The sequence below is a fragment of the Charadrius vociferus genome, unplaced genomic scaffold, assembly GCF_000708025.1.
Source record: "Charadrius vociferus isolate BGI_N301 unplaced genomic scaffold, ASM70802v2 scaffold608, whole genome shotgun sequence".
Classification (NCBI taxonomy): Eukaryota; Metazoa; Chordata; class Aves; order Charadriiformes; family Charadriidae; genus Charadrius; species Charadrius vociferus.
Genome location: NW_009649605.1, coordinates 804856 through 827256, shown reverse-complemented (window position 1 = coordinate 827256; position 22401 = coordinate 804856). Strand labels below are relative to the sequence as shown.

The 22401-nt window shown below is 41.2% G+C and overlaps 1 protein-coding gene across 1 annotated transcript in view; it reads left to right on the top strand.

The window, feature by feature from the left end:
* The window catches only part of DLEC1 (deleted in lung and esophageal cancer 1), a gene marked incomplete at its 5' end in the record, with an annotated part of 35284 nt that overhangs the window by 8509 nt on the left and 4374 nt on the right, over positions 1 to 22401 (top strand). Inside the window, 20 exons of the mRNA XM_009890483.1 lie at positions 1221 to 1279; positions 1818 to 1992; positions 3774 to 3867; positions 4102 to 4232; positions 4542 to 4700; positions 6458 to 6597; positions 6849 to 7002; positions 8913 to 9023; positions 10478 to 10608; positions 11628 to 11813; positions 12295 to 12362; positions 13552 to 13703; positions 14237 to 14340; positions 15231 to 15301; positions 16164 to 16381; positions 17380 to 17514; positions 19676 to 19798; positions 20592 to 20686; positions 20778 to 20862; positions 21399 to 21599. Of these exons, the coding sequence (XP_009888785.1) occupies positions 1221 to 1279; positions 1818 to 1992; positions 3774 to 3867; positions 4102 to 4232; positions 4542 to 4700; positions 6458 to 6597; positions 6849 to 7002; positions 8913 to 9023; positions 10478 to 10608; positions 11628 to 11813; positions 12295 to 12362; positions 13552 to 13703; positions 14237 to 14340; positions 15231 to 15301; positions 16164 to 16381; positions 17380 to 17514; positions 19676 to 19798; positions 20592 to 20686; positions 20778 to 20862; positions 21399 to 21599 (2592 nt within the window). The remainder of the gene's footprint in view (positions 1 to 1220; positions 1280 to 1817; positions 1993 to 3773; positions 3868 to 4101; positions 4233 to 4541; positions 4701 to 6457; positions 6598 to 6848; positions 7003 to 8912; positions 9024 to 10477; positions 10609 to 11627; positions 11814 to 12294; positions 12363 to 13551; positions 13704 to 14236; positions 14341 to 15230; positions 15302 to 16163; positions 16382 to 17379; positions 17515 to 19675; positions 19799 to 20591; positions 20687 to 20777; positions 20863 to 21398; positions 21600 to 22401) is intronic.

Below are 22401 nucleotides of genomic sequence, written 5' to 3'. Positions count from 1 at the left end.
AAGTTACTAAAAGAAAACATGTTTTGACTACAAAATATGAGACAGTTCCTGATCTCATGTCATTTTTGGTACTGATTGGACACAATTAAGTTTACACTGAAACTGTGGACACGTCCTCATAGCTGCAGCTGTGCTGGCTGGTGAAGTTACCATTCTCACATTCCCAGCTCCTCCACAATCCCCTGACCTTTCCCATCTGCTGAGCGAGCTGCTTTAGGGATGTGCCCCATACCTGCTGGAGCCTAAATAAGTTTGGTTAGCAAACAGTGATTATTTAAACTGTTTCCAAGTGTAGTTTTTTGGGGCTGAAATGTGTCCTATGAACAGCTGTGTGGTAAATTAAGGGGGTAGTAGCCGCCTTTGGCAGAGAAATGATGGTATGCAGCTGTGCATAAAGAGGGGTGCAACAATGTTTGAATGCAGCTGTACCAGTGACTGCTGTCCTAGTATCAGCTCTGCCGTTCGTGTAAATAAAGAGTATGAGCTCACTGTATTTAAAGAAATTCGATCTAAAGTAAGCTCAAGAGTGGGAATATCCCATGCTGTGCTGATTGACAGACACAGGAATACCTGAAATAAGCGTGGAAGAGAAACTAACTGGGTTTTTAAAATACTTAATTAGTTAATAGAAAGATATATTAATGATGTTTTAAAGATTTTAATTTGTTAACAAAAACATATTAAATTAATATATGCACTTAAATTAATATCTTTCTATAAACAAGCGAAGCCTTTCAAGTTTAAGGCCTGCTTCTGTGTTTCCTTTTTTTTTCTCCATTAGAATATAGAAGGCATCCTCTTTTCCCATGACAGAAAAGTAGTGGGTTTTACTTAAAAACAGATTGATGGTCAATTAAGCTAAACACCCTGGAGCGCTTAGAAGAAACTTTAAGTTAGTACAGCAGTACTGATCTTAATTTGGGGAGTCTTTGCAGATGCTTGTGTGTAGTATGCAATATACTAGGGAAATAATAACAGACATGTCAAAAATGAGTATTTTTCTTGGAACTATACACCATGAGATCAGAATCTGGCTTAATGTTTTGCAGTCAAACATGTTTTCTTTTAGGATCTTTAGAGTTTGAATATTGTTTATCAGAGCTTAGAACTCCAATGATGATAGTTCATCCTTTAAATGTAAACTACTTTTTCATCTTTTTAAAATCCTCAACATAATTGATTACTTGACATTAAAATCCTCTCCTTCTTCATCTGTATAGCTGAAGAGTTATCACAGTGTGATTCAGATGGTACTGAGGGACATCCCAGAATCACCTTGGTAAGCTGAGAAACAGTATTTCCTGGTAAGATGTGTACCCACATTTTAGCTATGCTGTTACATTAAGTTGCTGGGATTCTTCATCTTTCTGGTGATGGTGGACTGACAATTATAAAGGATTTTATCTGCAAAACTAATTGTGGTACAAAGAGTCTCTCTGTGATCTTCCTGCATGTCTGAACACATGCCTTAGCCCTAGCTAGGGCTGCATCTCTCTTGGAAAAAATAATACTGTCATTTTGTCTGTTTATTTCCCAGCTGAGATTTCCAGCAGGTTTTCCTGTCATTACTGTTTGTCGCAGCAGTCTATGACTTACATGCTTCTTTGTGAACAGACTGGGACTACTAGAATACACTAAAGAACTACTGTCATTTTTCCAGTTTTTAATTGTCCCCAGCCTGAGCTAACTGCACACAGGCAGTCTGTAGTTGAGACACTTTTGATGATTTTCAGTTTTGATCTGGCAATTAAAAGATGGGATGCAGTTTAAACATGAGTTTAAGATGCTTAATAATTCTACTATATTTCCTCCCAAAGTTTAGTAAAAGAGGGGATGCTTCAAAACATCCCAACATACAAAGCAGAGGATGTAATAGCACTGGAAATAGAAGTTAAAGGATCTACAGAACCAATTCATCTTCTTCTGGAACCGTATGCCGTTATTGTTCCTGGAGAAAACTTTATTGGTGTAAAAGTCAGAAAAACATTTAAGGTTTGTTTGCTTTTGATTTCCTTGTTATCATGTGCTTTGTGTCACTAGATGTCATAGGTGTTATTAGAAGATATCAGACAAACCATGTTATTTTAGTTTTTCTTAAATATTTTGAAAGGAGACTCTGACTCCGGGAGAATCTGTACTGAATTCCCTAGCAAGCCTCCTTAGCCCTACACTCCAGGCAGCAGGCTTTGTTCTTTTTTCATCTCTCAGGTTTGACACCACAGTTTTACCCTTCTAAATGTTTTTCTGGGTCACAAATCTGTTGTTTATCACTTTGTCACTCCTGTATTGTAAAAGTTTTCCAGTTGGGGGGAGTAGCCAATGGATGATTAAATTACTTCATAACAGAGGCACTGTTCATTCAAAGAACTACAGCAAGCACAGAAGAGCTACAGAAGTCACATATGCTGTACCTTGCTAGACCTTATTCTTTCCTGCAGGTTCTGATAATTTCTGTTTGATCATTATGGGACAGACTGCTGCTGCAATTGTTCACTCACACAGTGTCCTCTTCACTATAAATCAGGGTCCTTTTGATCCTTGGGAAAAATAAGCCTGTTAGCAAGAGCCAGGCAGGGAGACATTTCCTAGTTAATGGTCTTCCCATTTTTCCTTGAAGATACTGATAAATCAGCGTTTAGTTTTATGCTTTTTCTTCCTAGAAGTACTTTTTCAGCTTAAGACAGCCATTTCATACTTTCCAGTAATCCAGTATAGCTGAAGGTGTGGTATGGGTAGTTAAGTCACTTAATAATAATATAATTCCATTCCTCACACTTTCCAATTGTTTTTCCTAGTCTTAAAAATATAAGAATTTGAACTGTGCTTAATGATAATTGTGCTTCAAAGAACAAAGTTATTTGCTGCAATTAAGAAATAATGTCTGAATAGGTCTGCAGAGCAGGCCAAAGATTTCAAGAGCTTGCATCTCCCTCACAAACAGATCCTTTGGCAAACACATCCTGCTCTCAAAAGAAGGATTTGAAGTTTAAGCTTTGAAGGTTTGTAACATTTTTGAAAAATGGGGGGAAAGTGTAAAAGGTTTCAAATATAATAAAGAATGGTTAATGGATTTTCTTTAAGTTTCAGAAAATACCTTCACTAGTGTGAAGGTAGCCACTGAGTTCATCTGACTAAATACAGTGCTTTCAGCATAGATCTCCACATCTGAGCTACCTGCTCTAAGCCTTCCTTAGAGTCCTTGGAGATCTGGTTGGCATCGTCCAGGGGGTGATTCATCTCATCCCACAGGCTAAAATAGGTCAGAGGAATTGCTCCCAGCACTGTCTAATTGGCTCTGTTTTCAGAAAAGAAAATTCCTAGGAGATGAGGTCAGATGTAGAGCTCTTATCTATTTTGCAGACATCTGAAATCCAGTCAGGTGAATCCTACTTCTTCTTGTCCTTTTTTTAAATCACAGAGGAGAAAGGAAAGGGAGGACACAGGGTTATCATGAAAATAACAGTAGTTAATGCATGGCATTGGATTAGTACTGTTCGAGTCAGAGGTTAGATGAAGTTCTGTGCCTTTCCACTCTTACTGTGCTCAGTTTTTTTCAAGATTCAGGTGATGATACAGTATGTTGTAGCTAGATTCAAGGTATATTAGTAGGTTGTAACATTTAGTGATGATCAGGATATGGTTAGATTTTGCACAGTATGTGATGTAAGACTTGCAATACCTAGTTTGCAGTGCATCAGTACTCTCAGCAAATTGGCTTGTTGCTATGAAAGCGTAAAGTGCATTAATTGTCTCATTAATTTTAATTGTTTTAGATGTGGAATAACAGCAAATCACGGATCAAGTACACATGGGAGAGAGCCATACCCTGTGACATCATGGAAGTCGAACCTCATACTGGCATCATAGGTAAATTTTCTGTGATTTGCAAGCATCAATTAATGACAGAAATATTTAAATTGGTATGAGTGGAAGAGAAAAGTCACAGAGCGCTGTAATGCAATCTGCAAAACAAGACCCGATCCCCAGCCCACCAGAGCCAGCAGGAGACTTAATTTGCTTCCACGACCTTAAATAACAGGCTTGCAGCAGGCAGTTTCTTTGCAAAAGGGTGAGACAGGACCCTGAATTTTTCTTTTCTAGATATGAACAAATGCTGTGAATTTGAACTGGCAATTACTGGAAGCAAACCTGGGTGCATCAGCCGTAACCTGCAGTGTGAAATTGAACACTGCCCAGAGCCAGTTGTGCTGCACGTTGAGGCTGCTTTTAAGGTAAGGAACGTTATGCGTTGCAGGATGACTAGCTGTGGGGCCTGGCCACTCTCCATATAAAGCTTTTTGTCTCTCAAAGGCGTGACAAATCTAAAGCAGTTGCAAACAGGAGGTATTTTTGCTGTTTAGTAACTATTGAGGCAATGTTGATACTCCCATGACAATAAGATTTTTTCTGCATTACACGCAATGCGTTTGCTTTCTCCTATTCTCTGTGAAATTGAATGTTAATCTTAGATAATGTATGCTTCTTAATTAGGCAGGATTGGCAGAAGTGTCCATTCTGACATCTGTTTCCTGGTGTCCTAGGGTCCACTTCTTTGTATTGATGCTCCATCACTCCAGTTTGGTTTGACTAAGCAGGGTGAGAGCATGCTAAGAACCTTTGAGATTAAAAATCTGTGTCAGCTGCCGGCACAATGGAGAATGCAAGAAAGTCAGGTTTGTCTCGCTGAAAGGAATGAAGAGGTAAGTCACTGCTATACCTGGCTATGCTCCCTCTTTAGCCAATTCTTCCTTATGCTTAGGACTTGTAATGTTTATTCCAGATATCAAAAGTTCTAATTCCTGTGACTTCTTATGAAATTGAGGAGGAACTTCTTTACTTTGAGGGTAGTGGAGCACTGGAACAGGCTGCCCAGAGAGGTTGTGGAGTCTCCCACTCTGGAGACATTCAAAACCCGCCTGGACACCGTCCTGTGCAACCTGTTGTAGGTGACCCTGCTCTGGCAGGGGGGTTGGACTAGATGATCTCCAGAGGTCCCTTCCAACCCTGACCATCCTGTGATTCTGTGGTTCTGCCCAGTTCCGTAAGTGCACAAGTTCTTTTGAGATTAAATGCTGCTTTGCAATTTTTCTCTATTTTCGTTTATTACAAATCCCCTGCCAGCCTGATCCAAAGAGACATGGAGTATTTCCTGTATGACAGGAACTAGATCAGCTGCTGCTGATACAAATAAGAGGGTAAGACTTTATCAGAACTGAGGCTGCTAAACACTCCTCCCACACACCCACATCAGCATCTCGGACAAGAATCTCAGCGCCTACTGGATCGGGCCTTTTTGCTTTAAACAATAGCTTTGAAACACACAGGTGTGTCCCAAAATAACTTTTGTCCACAATGAATACTGAAACTATTGTTTAGTATTATCTAGACTGTGATGCATCAAATGCAGTCCATTCCAGTCTTTGACTTCAGAGCTCATTCCAGCATTTCACGTGAAATAACTAAAGCAGCTTGGAGGTAATACTGGTGGCAAAGATTTGAGTGGGAGCTGTTATCTGCAGACCATCACATATTCCTAACGTTACAAAAAAAAAAAAAAAAAAAAAAGAAAGAAAAAGAAAAGGAAGGCAAAACACTTATTTTGATTATTTGTGGCACACAGTGGGCTTTGTACCTAGATTTATCCTTGGTGTTATTCATTAAAGGGAAGTGAGGAAATCCGGACTCTGGGGTAAGTGCTTTTTGTTGTAATGAAAGGCCAAATTCTTCCTGTAGGCCTCTTTACATAAATGCAAGGAATTGAGTTGTTTCATGGCAAAATTGGTCTAAATGCTGCTCAGATGTTCTGTTTTTCTGGACAGACTGTCAGTTTTGGAATGAAGAGCGGAGTTGTTAAGCAGGAACTTTCCATTGACCATCAGGAGATGGAAGCCTGTGAGAAGTTGTACTGTATCCCCACAAGTTCTTGAGCCTTGTCATCCCAGAGCTCATTCATATACCAGTGAAGATTGTAGATCAAGTGCTCCATTCCCCCTGCACAAGAGCTACCCCTTTCCTTTCCTGAACCTCTCCAGCCCCCGTCCCACACTGATGCTCTTTCTGACTCCTCCAGCCCCTCTTTCTTTGTCTTCTGTCCAAGAATCTCTCCAATTTGTGGCACTTCACATAGCTGCTGCTCAGCCCCTCCACTTGGGAGGAGAAACTGCTGCTGACTGCCGCTCCTTCACATTCCCCCTCACTCCAAGCACAGGCATCCCTGTTATGCCCTTGGCTCTGACTACCCTTCTGCTAGGTCATTGCCTTTTTATTACCTGTCCCCATAGAAGGAGAACTGTGCTTACTGAAATCAGCCCAGGTGGGACTCCAGGGGCAGAGAGAAATGACATGTCTGAGGGAAAAACTAGGTACCTGCAAGTCCTAATCAGATTGTGTGGCTTCAGCATTTTATACTTGTTTTGCAGGTGTCAAAGAAATTTCTGTTTCTTCTCCCCTCTCCTAGGTATCTCCCTTTACGATCCAACCATCTGCTGGAGAAATACCTCCTTTGGGTATATGCAGTGTGTCAGTTCAGTTCACATCATCGCTGCGCCAGCGCCTCCAGACAGTATTAGAACTAGACGTAGAAAATGGAGAAGGAAGGTAAGGGGGAAAGTGGCGTTCTGCTTTGTTTTTTCCTGAGATTTAAATGTGACTTTCACTTTTGGTAGTTTTATCTCCTAAAACAAAAATATGTAGCAGGAACTCAGAATGGGGTTGTGTAACCTATCAATGAACTATCCAATCACTAATATTGCTAAATAAACATAATCATCATTCTTTCCAGTGTGCTGTTGTATGTCTAGCACATTTCATTAACGATAACAATAGACCATCTGTGTGTTTATTTCCAGTCATCTTCCTGTTTTTGTTGAAGTTCAGACCCCCCAAGTGTGCCTGATATCTAGTCATCTAGTATTCACTGAAATTTATACTGGAGTTCCTGCCAAAGCAACCAGCAAACTTTTTAACCAGACACTGCTGCCAGCAAAATACTTATGGGGAAAGGTAAATGCACTTCTGATAGATGAAGAATACAGCAGGGATGAAATTGTAATTTCTATCAAAATACATACTGCTCTTAAAAGCTTTTCTGATGTATCCGTAGAGTAGTGATTCCTGTTTACTGGCTTATGAGCAGGACTTCAACTTGAGACAAGCCTTGAAAAGATTGTCTACCAGTTGATATTAATGTGCTCTTACTGTCTGTGGGTCATCCCCGGGAGAATGGGTGGGCAGAGATATGACGGGAAATAGGATGTAAGCTACCAGAGTATTAAACAAAGTACTATGGCAGTTTAGGGTTTGCATTTAATTCAGTAGAGCAAAGAAACAATGGTGCTTTTGAATTGTGTCTAAATTTTGCTTAAATTTTACATTCTGAGTGGGATTCAGCTCACAGATTAGGACCCCTAAATTTAATGTTGGTATGTAAGCTATGGTCTGAACTCTTTTCAGTCAATGGAAGTCTGAGCAGGAAGTCAGTTGCTAGAATATGTCTAGTGGCACTGTGGGTGCTGTAGAGCGTTCTTCCTCACCTGCAGGTGTCACTCAAGAAGTGGGGTCTCTTGTAACTCCTGTCACACCAGCCCGCCACACTTGTTTGGCTTGGCTACCCTATTTGCCTGTGTTTAGGCAACTGAATCCTATCTCATCTATACATCGATGGAGTCCAGAGAAGTGTTCAGCTCCCCCTAAAAAGGACACATACTTTGGTCTGCAGAATACTCTCTAGCACATACTAACTGGATGTCTGTTGGCTACAATGGTAGTGTTGATGCCCACTATGCATACAATTAGGTTAATTAGCCTGTAAGCTGAATCCTGCTGTGAAATCTTTGGTCGTTCAGATCTACTCTGACATCCAGGGTTCAGCTCGGTTGCCTACACAAAAGCAGTCAGTGCCACCTGAGATGTCGTTAGGTGCCCAAGACATCCTAGCTGAGCGTGTGGATGATATACGACCTATGGGAAAACGTTTTGGAACAGCTGGAGCCTAGAAGGGATATCCGCAGCATTTTACATGGCATCTGATGTTTGCATGTGAGCAACCGAGTTGAACCACTGGATTCATGCCCATGTGTCAATTAGGGAAGCTGCAAACACCAGGATTGTCTCTGTAGGCCACCTCTGTAGTCAGTGGAGAGATGGCACCTGTAGGGTCCTGCTCCAATATCAGATTGGTTGACTTAACCCTGGAAAGGCTTGTGACTGTGCAAGGGATGACAGTGACTCTGTTCCCAGCCCAGATGCCTTAGTTGGGCACCTGAAATCATTTGGAATAAATGTGACATGGGGATCTTCTCACAGAATCACAGAATGGTTAGGGTTGGAAGGGACCTCTGGAGATCATCTAGTCCAACCCCCCTGCCAGAGCAGGGTCACCTACAGCACGTTGCACAGGACAGCGTCCAGGCGGGTTTTGAATGTCTCCAGAGTGGGAGACTCCACCACCTCTCTGGGGAGCCTGTTCCAGTGCTCCACTACCCTCAAAGTAAAGAAGTTCCTTCTCATGTTAAGATGGAACTTCCTATGTTCAAGTTTATGCCCATTACCCCTCATCCTATCACTGGGCGCCACTGAAAAAAGACTGTTCCCATCCCCCTGGCATCCTCCCTTTAAGTATTTGTAAGTATTAATAAGATCCCCCCTCAATCTTCTTTTCTCTAGACTAAAGAGACCCAAGTTCCTAAGCCTTTCTCCATAGGAGAGATGTGAACCATGGGGGTTCTCAACCATGGGGGAATCGTAAAGCAAGCATCGTCTCAGCAAACTCTATGTGTTGCTACCTAAAAGCGTTCTAAACCTGAGAATAACTCTGTTCTTATAGTCCTCTTTGATCTGAAGAGAAAATCTGAAAGGATCAGTGTTAATGAATTAAGAGAGTTAACTGAATGTCTGTCCTTTCTGTTCGGCAGCTCATTGGAAGCCAGGCAGCTTTCTGCTCCACCACTGTCTCCCCAGCCAGTGGCACCTTAGGCCCAAATGAAGAAAAAGAATTCTGCATAGAGCTGTCAGCTAACATCGTGGTAAGTTTACAAATTTATCAGAACAGCAACACTGGCATTCTCATCTCACCTCCATCTGGCAAAAGGAAGGATTTTTATATACAAAATATTATACTCTCCTTTTTTCGTAGAATATCCCTGAAATTGCTTTGCTTTAGAGGTAACCATGGTTGAAGGCGAGAACTAGATCAGTCCACATGGTGTGCAATTTTCTACCCTGCCTCTTTGTTTCCCAACTGTTCTTGTTTTCTTTCTTTCTGGAACACCTATTCAATTACTCTTAATGCTTATCACTTTTCTTAGAGCATAAAGATGCTCACTTTGGATTATCCCAAATGAAATGTAGCAGACCAGCGTATATAGTTTACATTTGTTTTTCTGAATGCAACTGGGCTCATGACATTTTGATATTTGAAAACTTAAAAGGGGCTGATGGGACTGAGAGTCTGCAAAATAGGGCATAGACTGCAGCGTTAACAAACTTCAGGCATTCAGCCATCGACTTTATAGAGGCATTCAAACAGCTGATTTAATGCAACTAAATAAAAGAGCTTGCTATAGGTGTGGTGTATTAGTTCCCACTATAGTCACTGGAGACCTGAGTTTAATTTATTCACTTAAAAGTAGGTGTTCAGTACTATCAGAGATGCCCCTGAAAATCTCAGATACCCATGTATGTCTGGCATATGTGGCACAAGATCCCAGTAAACTTGAACTTTCTTCATGGAAAACTGGAGGCTCAACAGGACACACTGGGCATCTGAAAGGGCGCTTTTGTGTGTGGCTGGGGAACTGAATGCCATCCGAGCCACCTACAAGAAAGTTTGTCCGCATTGTGGGTGAGCTAAATGCCCAAGTACTATTAATGAATCGGTGGAGATTTAGAGCTCTTATTTGGAGTTCACCTTTATAGATGAACTCAAGGGCTCGCATCTAGACAGTCACATTTAGAACTCTGAATCTGGAGCTGAATCCCATCTATTATTTTATGCAGTGTACACCAATTCATGTATTGATAAGGCAAGAAAGAATAGTAGTGTTGAATTAGCCAGAGTACTGGTGTAACTGGGCCACGTAATTCATCCTACAAGGCCTGTTTTAAACCCAGGTAGAAATAAAACCTTAGTTTTGGAAGATTACTTAAGCATGACTGGAAGTGATTAACACTTAGAATTTCAAGACTTGTAGTGTGTCAGAAATCACTAATGGAGCAGTTTTAGGCTTATAGACTGATACAGGTACAAAGCCAAGAAACAGCCACATTTTTTTACCTTGGTACTGCCTTCTAAGCAAATCTGATGCTGGCAGAAAATGCACTTAAAACAATTCAGTAAATCTTTTCACAATTCTATTGTAGTTCTTGTTTTAGTCCACTGAAGTTTATACAGAGTTTCTAAAAAAAAAATTCTTAATGAGGCTGCCTTTCCTCTCTGTTTGCTTCATTCACAAAGAAACTTGACTCTTCTCCTTTTAAGGGTGAGCTGAAAGACCTTGCACTTTCCTGTTGCATAGAAGACATGATTGAACCCCTCTTTCTGAGCATTTCTGGAGAAGTGAAAGGATTGCACGTCACCTACTCATTACCTTGTTACAGTGGAGTTGCCAGGTAAATCAAGGGGTTACCCCTGAACTGAACAAAAATGACTTCTTCCCAACGCAAAAATACAATAGAGAGGGTGAAAAAGCGCCTTACCCACGTAAACTTCATTCCTCCTCCTGCTGTAGGCAGCAAGGACAGTGAAATGTGCTGGGACAATTCACTGAAGGTGCCTATGCGAAGAAAAGGTACTGGGTTTACACCCTGGCCAAATTTAGCGTTTTCATAAACCCAAGGGAAGACTGGAGAACAACACTACTCCACTCCCACCATTGTTTAGCTGAAACAAATTAAATGAGCAACTGTAAATTCATTAATTCATGAATAATAAATTGGTGTGAAGTTAACTGCACATTAGTGAAACTTATATTTACGTCTTGTGTCTGTTCTCCCTTGTGCTCCTGGCACTTGTAACCTGCCAGTTGCCTTGATGCTGTTGTGTATGGAGAGCATGAAAAATTACCTTTCTCTCTGGTAACCAAAATGTGGGACTTCTTCAGTCCCTCACATGTTTGTGAGTAACAACTATTTCCTGGAATGCCCAAAATTGGCAAATTCAATTCTTAGATGTGAATTTAGAATTACAGAATTATAGGCAAGATCCTGTATTTTGGACCATTAAATTTGCTGTTGCACTGATAAAGAGACATGATAAAGAAAGATGACTATACTTTTCTTTGACTTTGTATTTCTGACTGATACTTATTTTATTTTCTGATATGTAGCATGATTACTATCTTTTGGAATATGCTTGTCTTTATATATTTTTATACAAGTATAAATGGCTTTAATTTGGTAGGTTGGTATGTTACACATGATACAAATTCTACCCAAAATAAATCCTTATGTGGATAGGAGTGAAAAAAAGAAAAGTAAATGCTGATGACAAAAATAGTAGTCTGCATGGTCCTTTTACACTGGTCATCACAACCACATTGCGTATTACATGTTTTAAAATCTATTGAAATTATCTGTGGCATAAGAAAATAAGACTGATGTTTTAATACTAACCTAACTTTTTCTGCCAGTGATGAAAGACAAATGTTACAAAGCCCGTGTGATCTTCTTTTGGACTTTGGATCTGAAGTTGCATTCAAAGACATTGTAAAGCGTCAGCTAATTCTTACCAATCACACTGGAATCAGTGCTCCATTCAAACTAGAAGCTGAGTATTTCACTGGCTATTCACTTACTCCAGAACAAGAAATCTGCCTGTAAGTCTTGCTTTTCTGTATAATGACTCAAATAATAATTTAGGTCTGGATTAAATCTGAAATCAAGACAAAGTGCTATTGCCTCTGTCACGGGATACACTTTCTGCAGTGCTCTGGTGGGCTTTTTTTAAGCTCTTACTCTGACTGTGGTAATGAAATCTGTTGGTGAGGTTTCCTGCCGAAACAGATAGCTTGCAATGGAAGAACAGAAGATTTAGCGGGTGTAAGTGGCAGAACACTATTTCTGCCAATAGATATAGGTTGGTGTACACCAACCAAGGCTCTGTTGTGTTAGATTGTACGCAGTCTTACAGCTCTCAAGTTGATTGGCTCCTAAGGATGTTACTTTCAAAAAATGCTCTTTAGGCAGTCCTTCTTTAAGTTATAATGGATAGTAATTTAGGTGTCAGCTAGAGCTGTTACTTCAGCAGACTCCTGCTCATTTACAGAAACGTTGTTGTGATTTGTTTATTTTTTCAAGCTCCTCAAGCTACCTGGTGAAAAGAAGAGGGCCCATCACAAAACATGCAGCCAGAAAAGCACAGTCAGGTATGAGAATAGCTGTTAATCCCTGCTGTGGAGAGAAGCCAAAAGCCAGCTGACTACCATATTCGGCGTCAAATGCACCAGTCAGGCACATAATTTCATTCTTGGAGTATCTGGCTAAGTCTGCACTGTTAAATGACTTAGTTCCTTGGTTCATTCTTGAGTTTGAAATCTCAAATTGCATACGCATTAGATCAATCTCTCTCTGCTTCCTTTTTCCCCTCTCTCCTCCCCTTCTTTCTCTCTCCCCCTCCCTTTCTTTCTCTTTCCTCTTCTTTTTCTCGAAAGCAGCAGTCTGAAACAAAGATGGGTGGTACTGGTGATAGTTCACTCCCAGAATCACTCCTAGCACACAGTATGGATGACATGCATAACATTTGGCTATTTCCCTCCTACGCAGTCTTCCAATACCATTGCAGCAGGCTTTTCTCTGTCAAACCCTTTTATATACCCTCCCCACTGTGGAAAGCTACAGCACAGCCCATCCATCATTTCTGATGCATTGTACTGAAAAATAATAATATTTGGAGCCACATGAGACCCAGGGAGGGGGGAAATGGCAGCGAAATGCTGTAAAGCATGGATGTGTCTTCTGTATCCAAAATAAAACTTGGACATACTTGTACCTTGCCATAGTGTTTGGTATCTGTTACAACGGCAGAGCTTTTCAGCTGTTGAATTAGTACTTAAAATTGGAAAAATGCTGTTCTGACAGATTCCATGCAAGCTTATTGATTTAGAAGGCGAGGTGACTCAGAATGTGGAAAGGCTTTGCTCTTTGTAATTCATTCTTTGTGTTGAAGGTTAAAACAGGCAGCTGCTAATAGAAAGATAATCAGTTAGCGAAAATTCCAGCTTATTTTTCTCAAGTTGAGCGTGTGTTTTCATGTAGCCAGTTAGTGCCTTGCATATACCAAAGTGTCCTGGATCAGGTTGTTTGAAGGGAGTCCCTCTATGAAATAATCTCTGCAAGAATTAGCTCTCAAAAAATAGATTAAGGCCCCCTGTAGAAGGGAACTTGGGTAAAAGATATAAATGTGGGTTGGGTAAATGATCCCGGGTTTTTTTTGAAGTCAGTGAGGTTAGGCTGATTAACACCAGCTAAAAATATGGTCCTATATATTCTTTGGAAGACTAACATTGTTCCATTTCCTCAAAATTCATCAAATGCTTCTTTGCTATGTTCCTTCAGAGTTTGCAGCAGCAGTGCTGTCTCATGGGAAGGGAGTAGCTTTCCATATACAACCTTCCACAGGAACTCTTAAAGCCTTCCAGCAGCTAATCATAGAAATAACAGCTTACAACAACATGTGGGGAGAGTACCAGGATGATCTTGTCTGTGAGGTAGGTGGGGCTTCAGTTTCAAGTGAAGTATTGCTATGGTAGATTTTACACCAATTATATTTCCTAGATTCCTTCCTGTTAAAAATACATTTTCAATTTGTTAGGACTTCTGTAAAATATCAGGGTAGATATTGCTATACTGCTACCTCCAATGACATGTAAGGAACAATTGTTTACGCTTGAAGTGCGTGGTTTAGTTTTTGGGGTAACACGTTTATCCCCTGGGAGGTTTCCACGTGCTGACTGGAGCAGTTTTGATTTATAAAATCTGTTTGGTAGCTGGCCAGTAGAATACTCCGCTCTACCAATACAATATATTCCGTTGTATGGAAAAGCTGCAGGGAAGCTCATGAATGTATGAGGTATGACATTCTCCTGCTGAGAAGAGCTTTCATTAGTATATGAATTAGGTGCTGTCAAAAGAAACCAGTCAAAAATATTTGAAAATCCAATCAGTTTTCAGAATGTAATTTTGTAACCCTGAGAACTAAAGTTTCATCTTGATTCTAATAGCAAAAATTCATTTTTAATAGGTGGGAGACTTAAAACCTAAATTAATTCCTATGCAAATGACTGTGAAAGGCTGCCCAATCTTCCTGCAGATGACAGGACCACAAACAGAGCAACCCATAATCAGGTATAGCCCAAAATACTATAAGAGAAGTCAGACAATTAAATACCATTGGACTATAGCCAACATATGCACTTGTTCCCATCTTTTCATGATATAATGAGAAGGTCAGCAAAGTGACTGTCAAGGTGCAGTATCTGCTTCTGTAACACCAATACATGTGTCTCTGCCAGCATAATTAGACAAGAATCTGCATACACCTTCTCAGGTTTACCAGCAATCACCATTCTAGGCTTACAGTCATAGAAGTTCATCCAGTCTGGCCTTATCTGATCTGTGATGATCGAAACTGATACATGGTGGCAGTTCTCATCGTAATCTGCAGTTCATTTCTCCCCGTCCCTTTACCCAGACCAGGAGAAATGCAGCCCCGAGGTAAACAGGGGCAGGGGAAGGTTTAAGTCTTCCTATATGGGGAGTCACATCTGGGTGAGGGGTAAGGGTTGGTTTATGGGGGCTGGGGCAGTACACACTCGGCCAGCTGCTATACAGCACGGCTGCTTCTTTCTAACTTCAGAGGAATTAGCATCGTGTGTCATACTGCAGCCAAGAGCATTTGCAATGTCAGCTCTGTAATGGGCCGTAGAAAATGGATTTAGCTATCCACCATAAAAAAAAACTCCACTGCTGCTGCTGCCAGAGTCTTTCACAAAAGCTGACTTCACACGTTTGCCCTGAAACATCTGAGAAAATGAAGAAAACTGGAAAAAAAAAGACTGATTAAATAAAGCAATATTGTACTTCACAGTATAGACTATGTTAACCTGATGGTCACTCTTAACAGGCTGCCAGCGCAGCCAGATATGTTTCCATGTTTAAACAATTCTTTAATGGAAAATCATTTCAGACATTCACTTATTTTTTGCATGTACTGACAGCAAGATTTCCTCCCCCAGGTTTGGCACTCATGTCTCTGGAGGGTGTCCTGTCTTTCGGAAGGTCCGGCTTAACAATCCCACTCCCTTTGGTAAGACTGACTTTTGTACAGGAAACATCAACGCTTGCATCGCATTCTTTACAGTTATAAAAATAGAACCCATTAGCATGTTAATTAACTGACGTTCGTGTTTCCTAATCAGGGCATTCTTTGTTAAGAATAATAACTGTATACAAGAGAGCATCTAAGCTGTTTTCTAAATTGGTTACTACAGAACAATAGTACGTATTTTCAGGTCTTTATCTGCATAGTAGTCTTTATCATTATGGCATTACTGCCATGAATATTAGTTTGCTCTCTGCAACACTAAAGCATGTAATCTCCAGCCAGAGTGTAGTAGAATATATGTAATTGACTCAACGTTATTACTATGAAACGGCACATCCTATCCTGCTGTGTCTGGGTTTTCACTCACTGAAACGATGGGAATTGAGGATTTTCCATCCTGGTTTTGTGCATCTCTCACAGTGTTAGCCCCAGTCAATCAGATATGTTACCTGCTTCTTAGTGGCATCATCTGTCTCTTTTGTGTTCAGTCTTTTTATCTCTTGAGTGAGATTTTAAGCTCTTCAGAGCAAAAATCAGACACTTTTTTTTTCTGAATGCCACCAAACACCCTTTCTTAACAAACAAAATAGTTGTAATTCCTTTTAATGTTAATAAAAGTATAGTTTAGGCCCTAGAGAGCAGACAAGCTATAATAAGGTGATAGCACACATGGTTTTAAATCATTTTAGTTTACAGTAAACATGGAAAGCTTAAGATGTGTTTTAATACAAATCTGGTTGCTAGACACAAATTTGTTACTTGATATTCTGATTCTCCAGTACCAATTGAGCTATGAGTCTTTTCAATGACCGCAGGTAATTGTCCTTTCTCCTTTTCAATTCAGACATCCGCCTGGACTGGGAAATTTACAACCAAGAGCAAGACGATAAACAGCTGGTGGACCTGTTGATGTTCTTTGGAGACCCTTTTCCTCCTAAGGACATGGATGAAAATGAGACTGCATCAATTGGTAGCAACTCAGAGTCAGAGATCGTGTTAAAGTTGGATCAAACTGCCATTCCCTGCGGAAGCATTTATCCAGCTTCGCAAACCACAGATGAGGTCAGCTGTTACTCTGTTTTTTATACTGCTGCTGAGATACATGATGGGTTTCTTGGCATGAAAGTCTGAAAACAATAACATGCAATATAACTTGTAACTAAGAGCTGGATTGTTAAAAGAAATGTCAGTTCCTCTCACAGTCAAAAAAGCAATACATGGGTAGATGGCTATTGATATCAGCAATCAGCATCCGGAATGAGGTGTAAGCAAACAGCTCTTCAGCTTCTCCTTTTCTTAAAGTTGGTAAAGAAGCTGATCCGATACTTCTTAAAATACTGTCATTGACAAACTAATGCCATTTTTGCATGAAAGCATTAAGATAACTAAAACTCCTCAATATGGATCTACTTTTCTCATGGGTGCTTTATGGTGTCGGTCTGTGTTGTAGTCAGGGAGCAGAATCTGACCTGTTAAGTTCAAATTGCAGCTAATGTTTTGGAGGTATTTATCCCAGTGCCAAACTTACATTGGTTACTCTGTTAGAATATGGTAACATCTATTATAGATGAAGTTTGATTATAATATGGCAATTTACTGTCTTGAAGGGCTGGGAGTAACAAGGAGAAGGTATCATACGGGATATGTTTAATTCTGTGGCAAAAGCTTTACAGAAAAGGTATTAAAATCACCTTTTCTCTGTTTCAGCTCGGAAGGCATAGTTGTTTTGAGTACACCTCTAAACTTTCTTGTGCAACAAGGGAAAGTTATTGCCCTAGAGTGCTGGTTTGTATAATGGGCCAGAGATGTTATGGTTGAGCGCTTCTCGTGGCAGAACAAGACGCAAGCATGCACTTTTCCCAAGGGGTTTGGGAGCAGTTTCAGGAGAGCAAACCTATGCATGAAAAAATTCACGTACAGGACACATCCACATGTCCAGCTTTTGTGCCAGAAAGAAAGAAACTGAAGCTGGCCATACAGCAGTTCCCTGTACACTTCACTTGCATTCCTCCTTTACTGCGTAAGAGTTTTAACCATTCCCCGCCCTTGTGTCCCTGCAGTCTTCAGACACCAACAGTGAAGAGGAGGAAATCATCACTCAAGAACCTACAATACAGAAAATTGTCTCTGTACTTATACGACCTCATGAAGGGGTTCCTGCAGACAACCCCTACTCCATTACTCCGAGACAGATAGTAAGCTTTTACATTTTCTTTGTGCTTAGATTTAGAATATTTTCTGCAGGACAGAGGAGACAGAGGAGGAGGAGGTAGGTTTGGTTTGGGGTAGAGACTACCAAACAGTGAAACAGTAGGCTGGGAGGCTTTGGGATGTTGAAGATGACCATAAGAAAAGTTTGCTAAGTCAACAGAAAAAAGAAAGTGTCTTACCTACATTTGAGCAGTTAACTGATGACTGGAATTCAGTGTTCAGTTGTACTAGGCCCTCTAGAGTGGCATCTCTGGTCTTCCCACTTGGGTTTCCTCAGTGAAGTGTGCGGTGGTAGGTGGGAGGCATCCAGCCTGGAGCTTTGGAAGCATGTTATTTAACCAGGGTAGATTTGCGAAGTAGACCTGGCAGAATTGGAAAGCCGGCTGCCAGGAAAGGAGTGCTCTGTAAAGAACTCTTCAGAATAAACAGTTGTAACCCACAGTACTTCAAAAGTAACTGGTGCAAACCGGAGTCACAGCGTCAAAATTCCTTAGGACTAAGATAAAGCAAAGACAGCACTGGAAAGATCTAACTATGAGTGACAGGATCGCCTAAAACATCAGTGTGTCAATTTTGATTCTTAAATCAAGTTTTTTGCCAAAGGGTTTCAGTTACAAGTTAGAACGAGCTGAAGATTACATAAAAGAAATCAGTACAGAAATGGCATCTCAGAGCAATGAAGCCTCCAGTCAGCTCGGGGGGACTGAGGCTGAGAGAGCTCCGATAAACAAGTGCCGCTTTGTGGAGGCAGCTTCTGTTGGGTGTAGCCAGCAGCGAGCTCGGCCCATGTGGAATGGAGATGATGCCTATGGAGCCATTCAGGTATTGCTCTGCAGAAATGGTGTCCGTGTTTCTGCTGTGATTCCAGGAAGGTCTGTTGGCTCAGGTTTTGTGCAGCACAGCTGGCCAGACCTGGCTTAAGTCCATGGCTGAGCAACTAAGTTCTCTATGACCACAGTGCACAGACCCTGCAGTGTTGTAGGACATGAGCGACTTTTTACGAGGGCATGTAGTGATAGGACAAGGGGGAATGGCTTCAAACTGGAAGAGGGAAGATTTAGATTAGATATTAGGAAGAAATTTTTCACTTTGAGGGTGGTGTGACACTGGCACAGGTTGCCCAGAGAAGCTCTGGATGCCCCATCCCTGGAAGTGTTCAAGGCCAGGCTGGACGGGGCTTTGAGCTACCTGGTGTAGTGGGAGCTGTCCCTGCCCATGGCAGGGGGGGTGGAACTCGATGATCTTTGAGGTCCCTTCCAACCTAAACCTATGATTCTATGATAGAGCTTACTAGCTCTCCTCTGGCCCTGCTAGACCTTAGGCAGAGCCTTCTTATGCTCCTCACCACTCTGAGCAGGGGAACGCGGTGCAAGGATAGCTGAGCTAGTTTTGCTTCTACAGAACTTAGGTACAGCAAGACCAAACATCTCACCCTGTGATCACATGAAATCAGGGAGTTTGCATCTGCACAGCACTAGCCTGAAAGCAGTACATGCCACATGGCCCCTGAGCTTCCAAACTCGGCTAGATGTGAATTGGCTCTGTAGAGAGCTGGCAAAGGTTTTTCTGCGGCAATAGCAGGATTTAATCATAACCTGCATAATGCACTGAAAGAAAGCAGAATCTAGCCAACCTGTAAATCCCAGAAAATCAACTGTGGTTGGCCAGTGCATTTGATTACATTCTCTGCTGTCCTGTAAAATAAAAAAAATAGCCAAGAGTAAACTGAACTGTAAAATACTCTTAATTCACACTTGCAACTCTTCAAAAAATGTTTCTTGTATCTGTGAGTGCTGTCAGTTGTGGGAGAATCATCTGAGTTAGCCATGAAGTAAGAGTGGCCAGAACTGGAGATTTTTAAAAACAAACAGGTATGTACATCTGTTTGTGTACTAACGGAGTTGGTCTGTGACTGTGCTTAAACTGTGTTGATGCTAAAGTGTGGCTACACTGACATTTGCAGCTGAAATAATTAAGTCAGTTTTGTTGTCGCATGTTGTCATTTCAGTGCAAGCCTGAGCGTAGCCCATCCCCAGGAGATTTCATGCTGCTTATGCAACTCGTTTTTAGCAGCTGGGCACTGAGGATGCTTGTGCAATCCCAGGCAGCTCCCTGCGCTGCTAAACGCTTGTCTCCCAACTGCAGGTGGTTCCAGGAGGTGGCAGCATCTCCGTTTGCATCTCCTTCACCCCACGCGTCCTGCCAGAGGCCGTGCCTGAAGTGCAGTGTGAAGGGTTTGTGCTGGGTTTCATGAACCTAGACCACGAGGTAAACTGACCATCGCAGCAAGTCTGAAGATGACTAGAAAATAATCGTTTCCCTTCCTGTAATTTATGTACAGGCTGCCGTGTACCTGGCCAGTCTGTATAAACAGTCCTGTTCCTGCTACCCTGTACATCCTTCCTTAACCAGGGTTGTTCATTTGTTGCATTTGTCTTTTAGTTTGGAAGCATTCAGGGGTGGGAATGCCGCCGTCTTCTTACATTGTCTGGCGCAGTAGACCCCACACAAAAGCCCAGAGTTTAAAACACTATCACAACATCAGGTTTTATTGATAACAATAGTTAACAATGGGACCGAGACTCAGGACTGCTGAGTTCTGTTCCTGGCTCTGCATCCACCTTCCTGTGTGAATTTGCACAGCATATCTCTCCTCTGGGAAACTTCCTCTTCAACAACTGCAAGTGCAGCTCACAGGCTAATGTGAGGCTTGAATAGTGTTTTATGAATTACTCTGCTACTCTCCGACATGAATCATTGCAAAGGTGCAAAGTATAATGAATGAAAGATAACAGAATATTTAATAAAAACTTCCCTAATGTTCCTGACTCGTCAAGGAAGAAACCTCTGCATCTGTATTAACCACAGCCATCTGGAGTTTAACTATTGCTTAGCTTTTGCTGTTCCTTGTGTGTTACCATCATGTCAACATCGTTACAAACGGGCAATACATTGTCAAGGAGAATCCCTTTTTGGCTAACAGCCTCTCGGGCTAAAAGTAGGTGTTCAGGTTTTAGTGCCATCATTTTATACATCATTCCTCTTTTCGTTTTGTTGTCAGTTTGCAAAGACAGTGCCTAACAAAGTGCGTCGCAGAGATGGCTATGAAGCTCCACAGTTACGAATAGACTTAGAAGCTTTTGTAAGGTGTGCTCTGTAAGTACCATCGCGCTGAGGGCTGCTGCGCTCGCAGAATGAATCAGCCCAGAGGGAAGGGCTCTGACCAGCTCTGATTCTTTACACTCAGGTTAAAGGTAGACATGGATCATGATGGAGGAATGGTGTTTTATTCGATGGCAAGTGATCTTATACCAGATCAGCCTCTTTTGGGGGTAAGTATTTCACGCATTGATGTATTCAGCTGGTTTGTACTGCTGTGCAACTGTAAGAATTCAGAGCTGTATGCACATGTAGGTTTTAAAATGCATTTTTATTACCGGTAGCCTCCTGTTGCAATTTTCTATATTGCACATACCAAGGTAGGTAAAACAAAAGGACAACAAGTACTTATTAGCCAGGAACAAGCAAAGCTGAGCTCACGCGTCTTTCTCTTTTTTTTGTAGAAGAGTTCATAAGTAGAAAAATAAGTACTTATTTTCAGGACATAAAGGTCTGATAGCAGCATGAGTCACTTAAAGCAGTGCGGTCAGTTTCTGTGACCCTCGACATTCAAAGACTTTTAAACTTTATTACATTATTTGTATTTTGGTTTTTTACTCAAGAAATTTTGAAAAACACAAGCAGAAAATACTGGCTTGCTCTGGGGTAAAGTCCTTCAGATCCCTGGTGGTGCTGAATGACCAGACAGACTATCACAAACCTCTCAAGGGAGTTAAAACTAACCAGTTTTGAATCATTTCTCCACCAGGTTTTGACAGATTCGGTAATGACTCAGAGTTTGAAACTCATCAATTGCACTAAGGTTCCTCTGTACTTCAGGCTCCTTCTGTCTACGCCCTTCAGCCTGTCCAGCACAGATCCCAAAAAGAGCACTAAAACATCCCACAGCAAGAAGGAGGAAAAAGAACAGCAACCGCAACTTGTACTTTATCCACAGCAAAACATGCTGGTAGGCTCAAAAATAATAATCCTGTGCCAGAATAGATAGTTTAGTAATTGGTGTGTTAGCGTGGTCCAGATGAACCGCAAGAAAAACACAACCAGTATAGAAATAATCCTATTTCAGGGGAAATAGTGGTATATTAGCGAATGCTAATTACTGCCATTTTGCCTGCTATATTGCAAGTACAAAATATTTTTCTACAATGGCCCTGCTGTGCTTGTCTCATCAACTCTGACCTGTTGCAAACTCCTGCAGCAAACCCTGTGGTTTTTGGAGCTCACCTAAATCGACAGCCATACATATATATATATGCTGGACAAATTAGAAGACTTCCAAAGACTGCAGTCCTTCATTTCCTTAAATTAGATGCAGGCAGAGAAAATTTGGTTCATTTTGGGTGTACACAATGACATTACAGGAAACAAAGTCCTGGAGTCAAGAATTAGCTAGGGTGCAAAGAATGAATAACATTTGCGTTTTTGAAGTGTGCTTCTCATTTTTCAGTGTTCTTTTTGATATGAGACACACGTGTCTTAATTCTGCCTGTGCAGGAGGAAAGCAGACTTAGATTTTTAAGTCAGCTTTGGGAATATGGTATTGGTAACCTCGGGAATTTAGAACCTTTGTCTCACTAGAGACTCTCTCCTGTGGTTCAGAGATCAGCTGTTCACCTTTACACTTCATCTCTGTGTACTGGATTCATAGGAAATAGCTGTGCTTTTTCTTTAATTATAATGCTTTGTTCCAGTGGGAATTTAGTTGCTGACATGACACCTTTGGGTTCCAGTGGGAAAATGTGCGCCTGGGC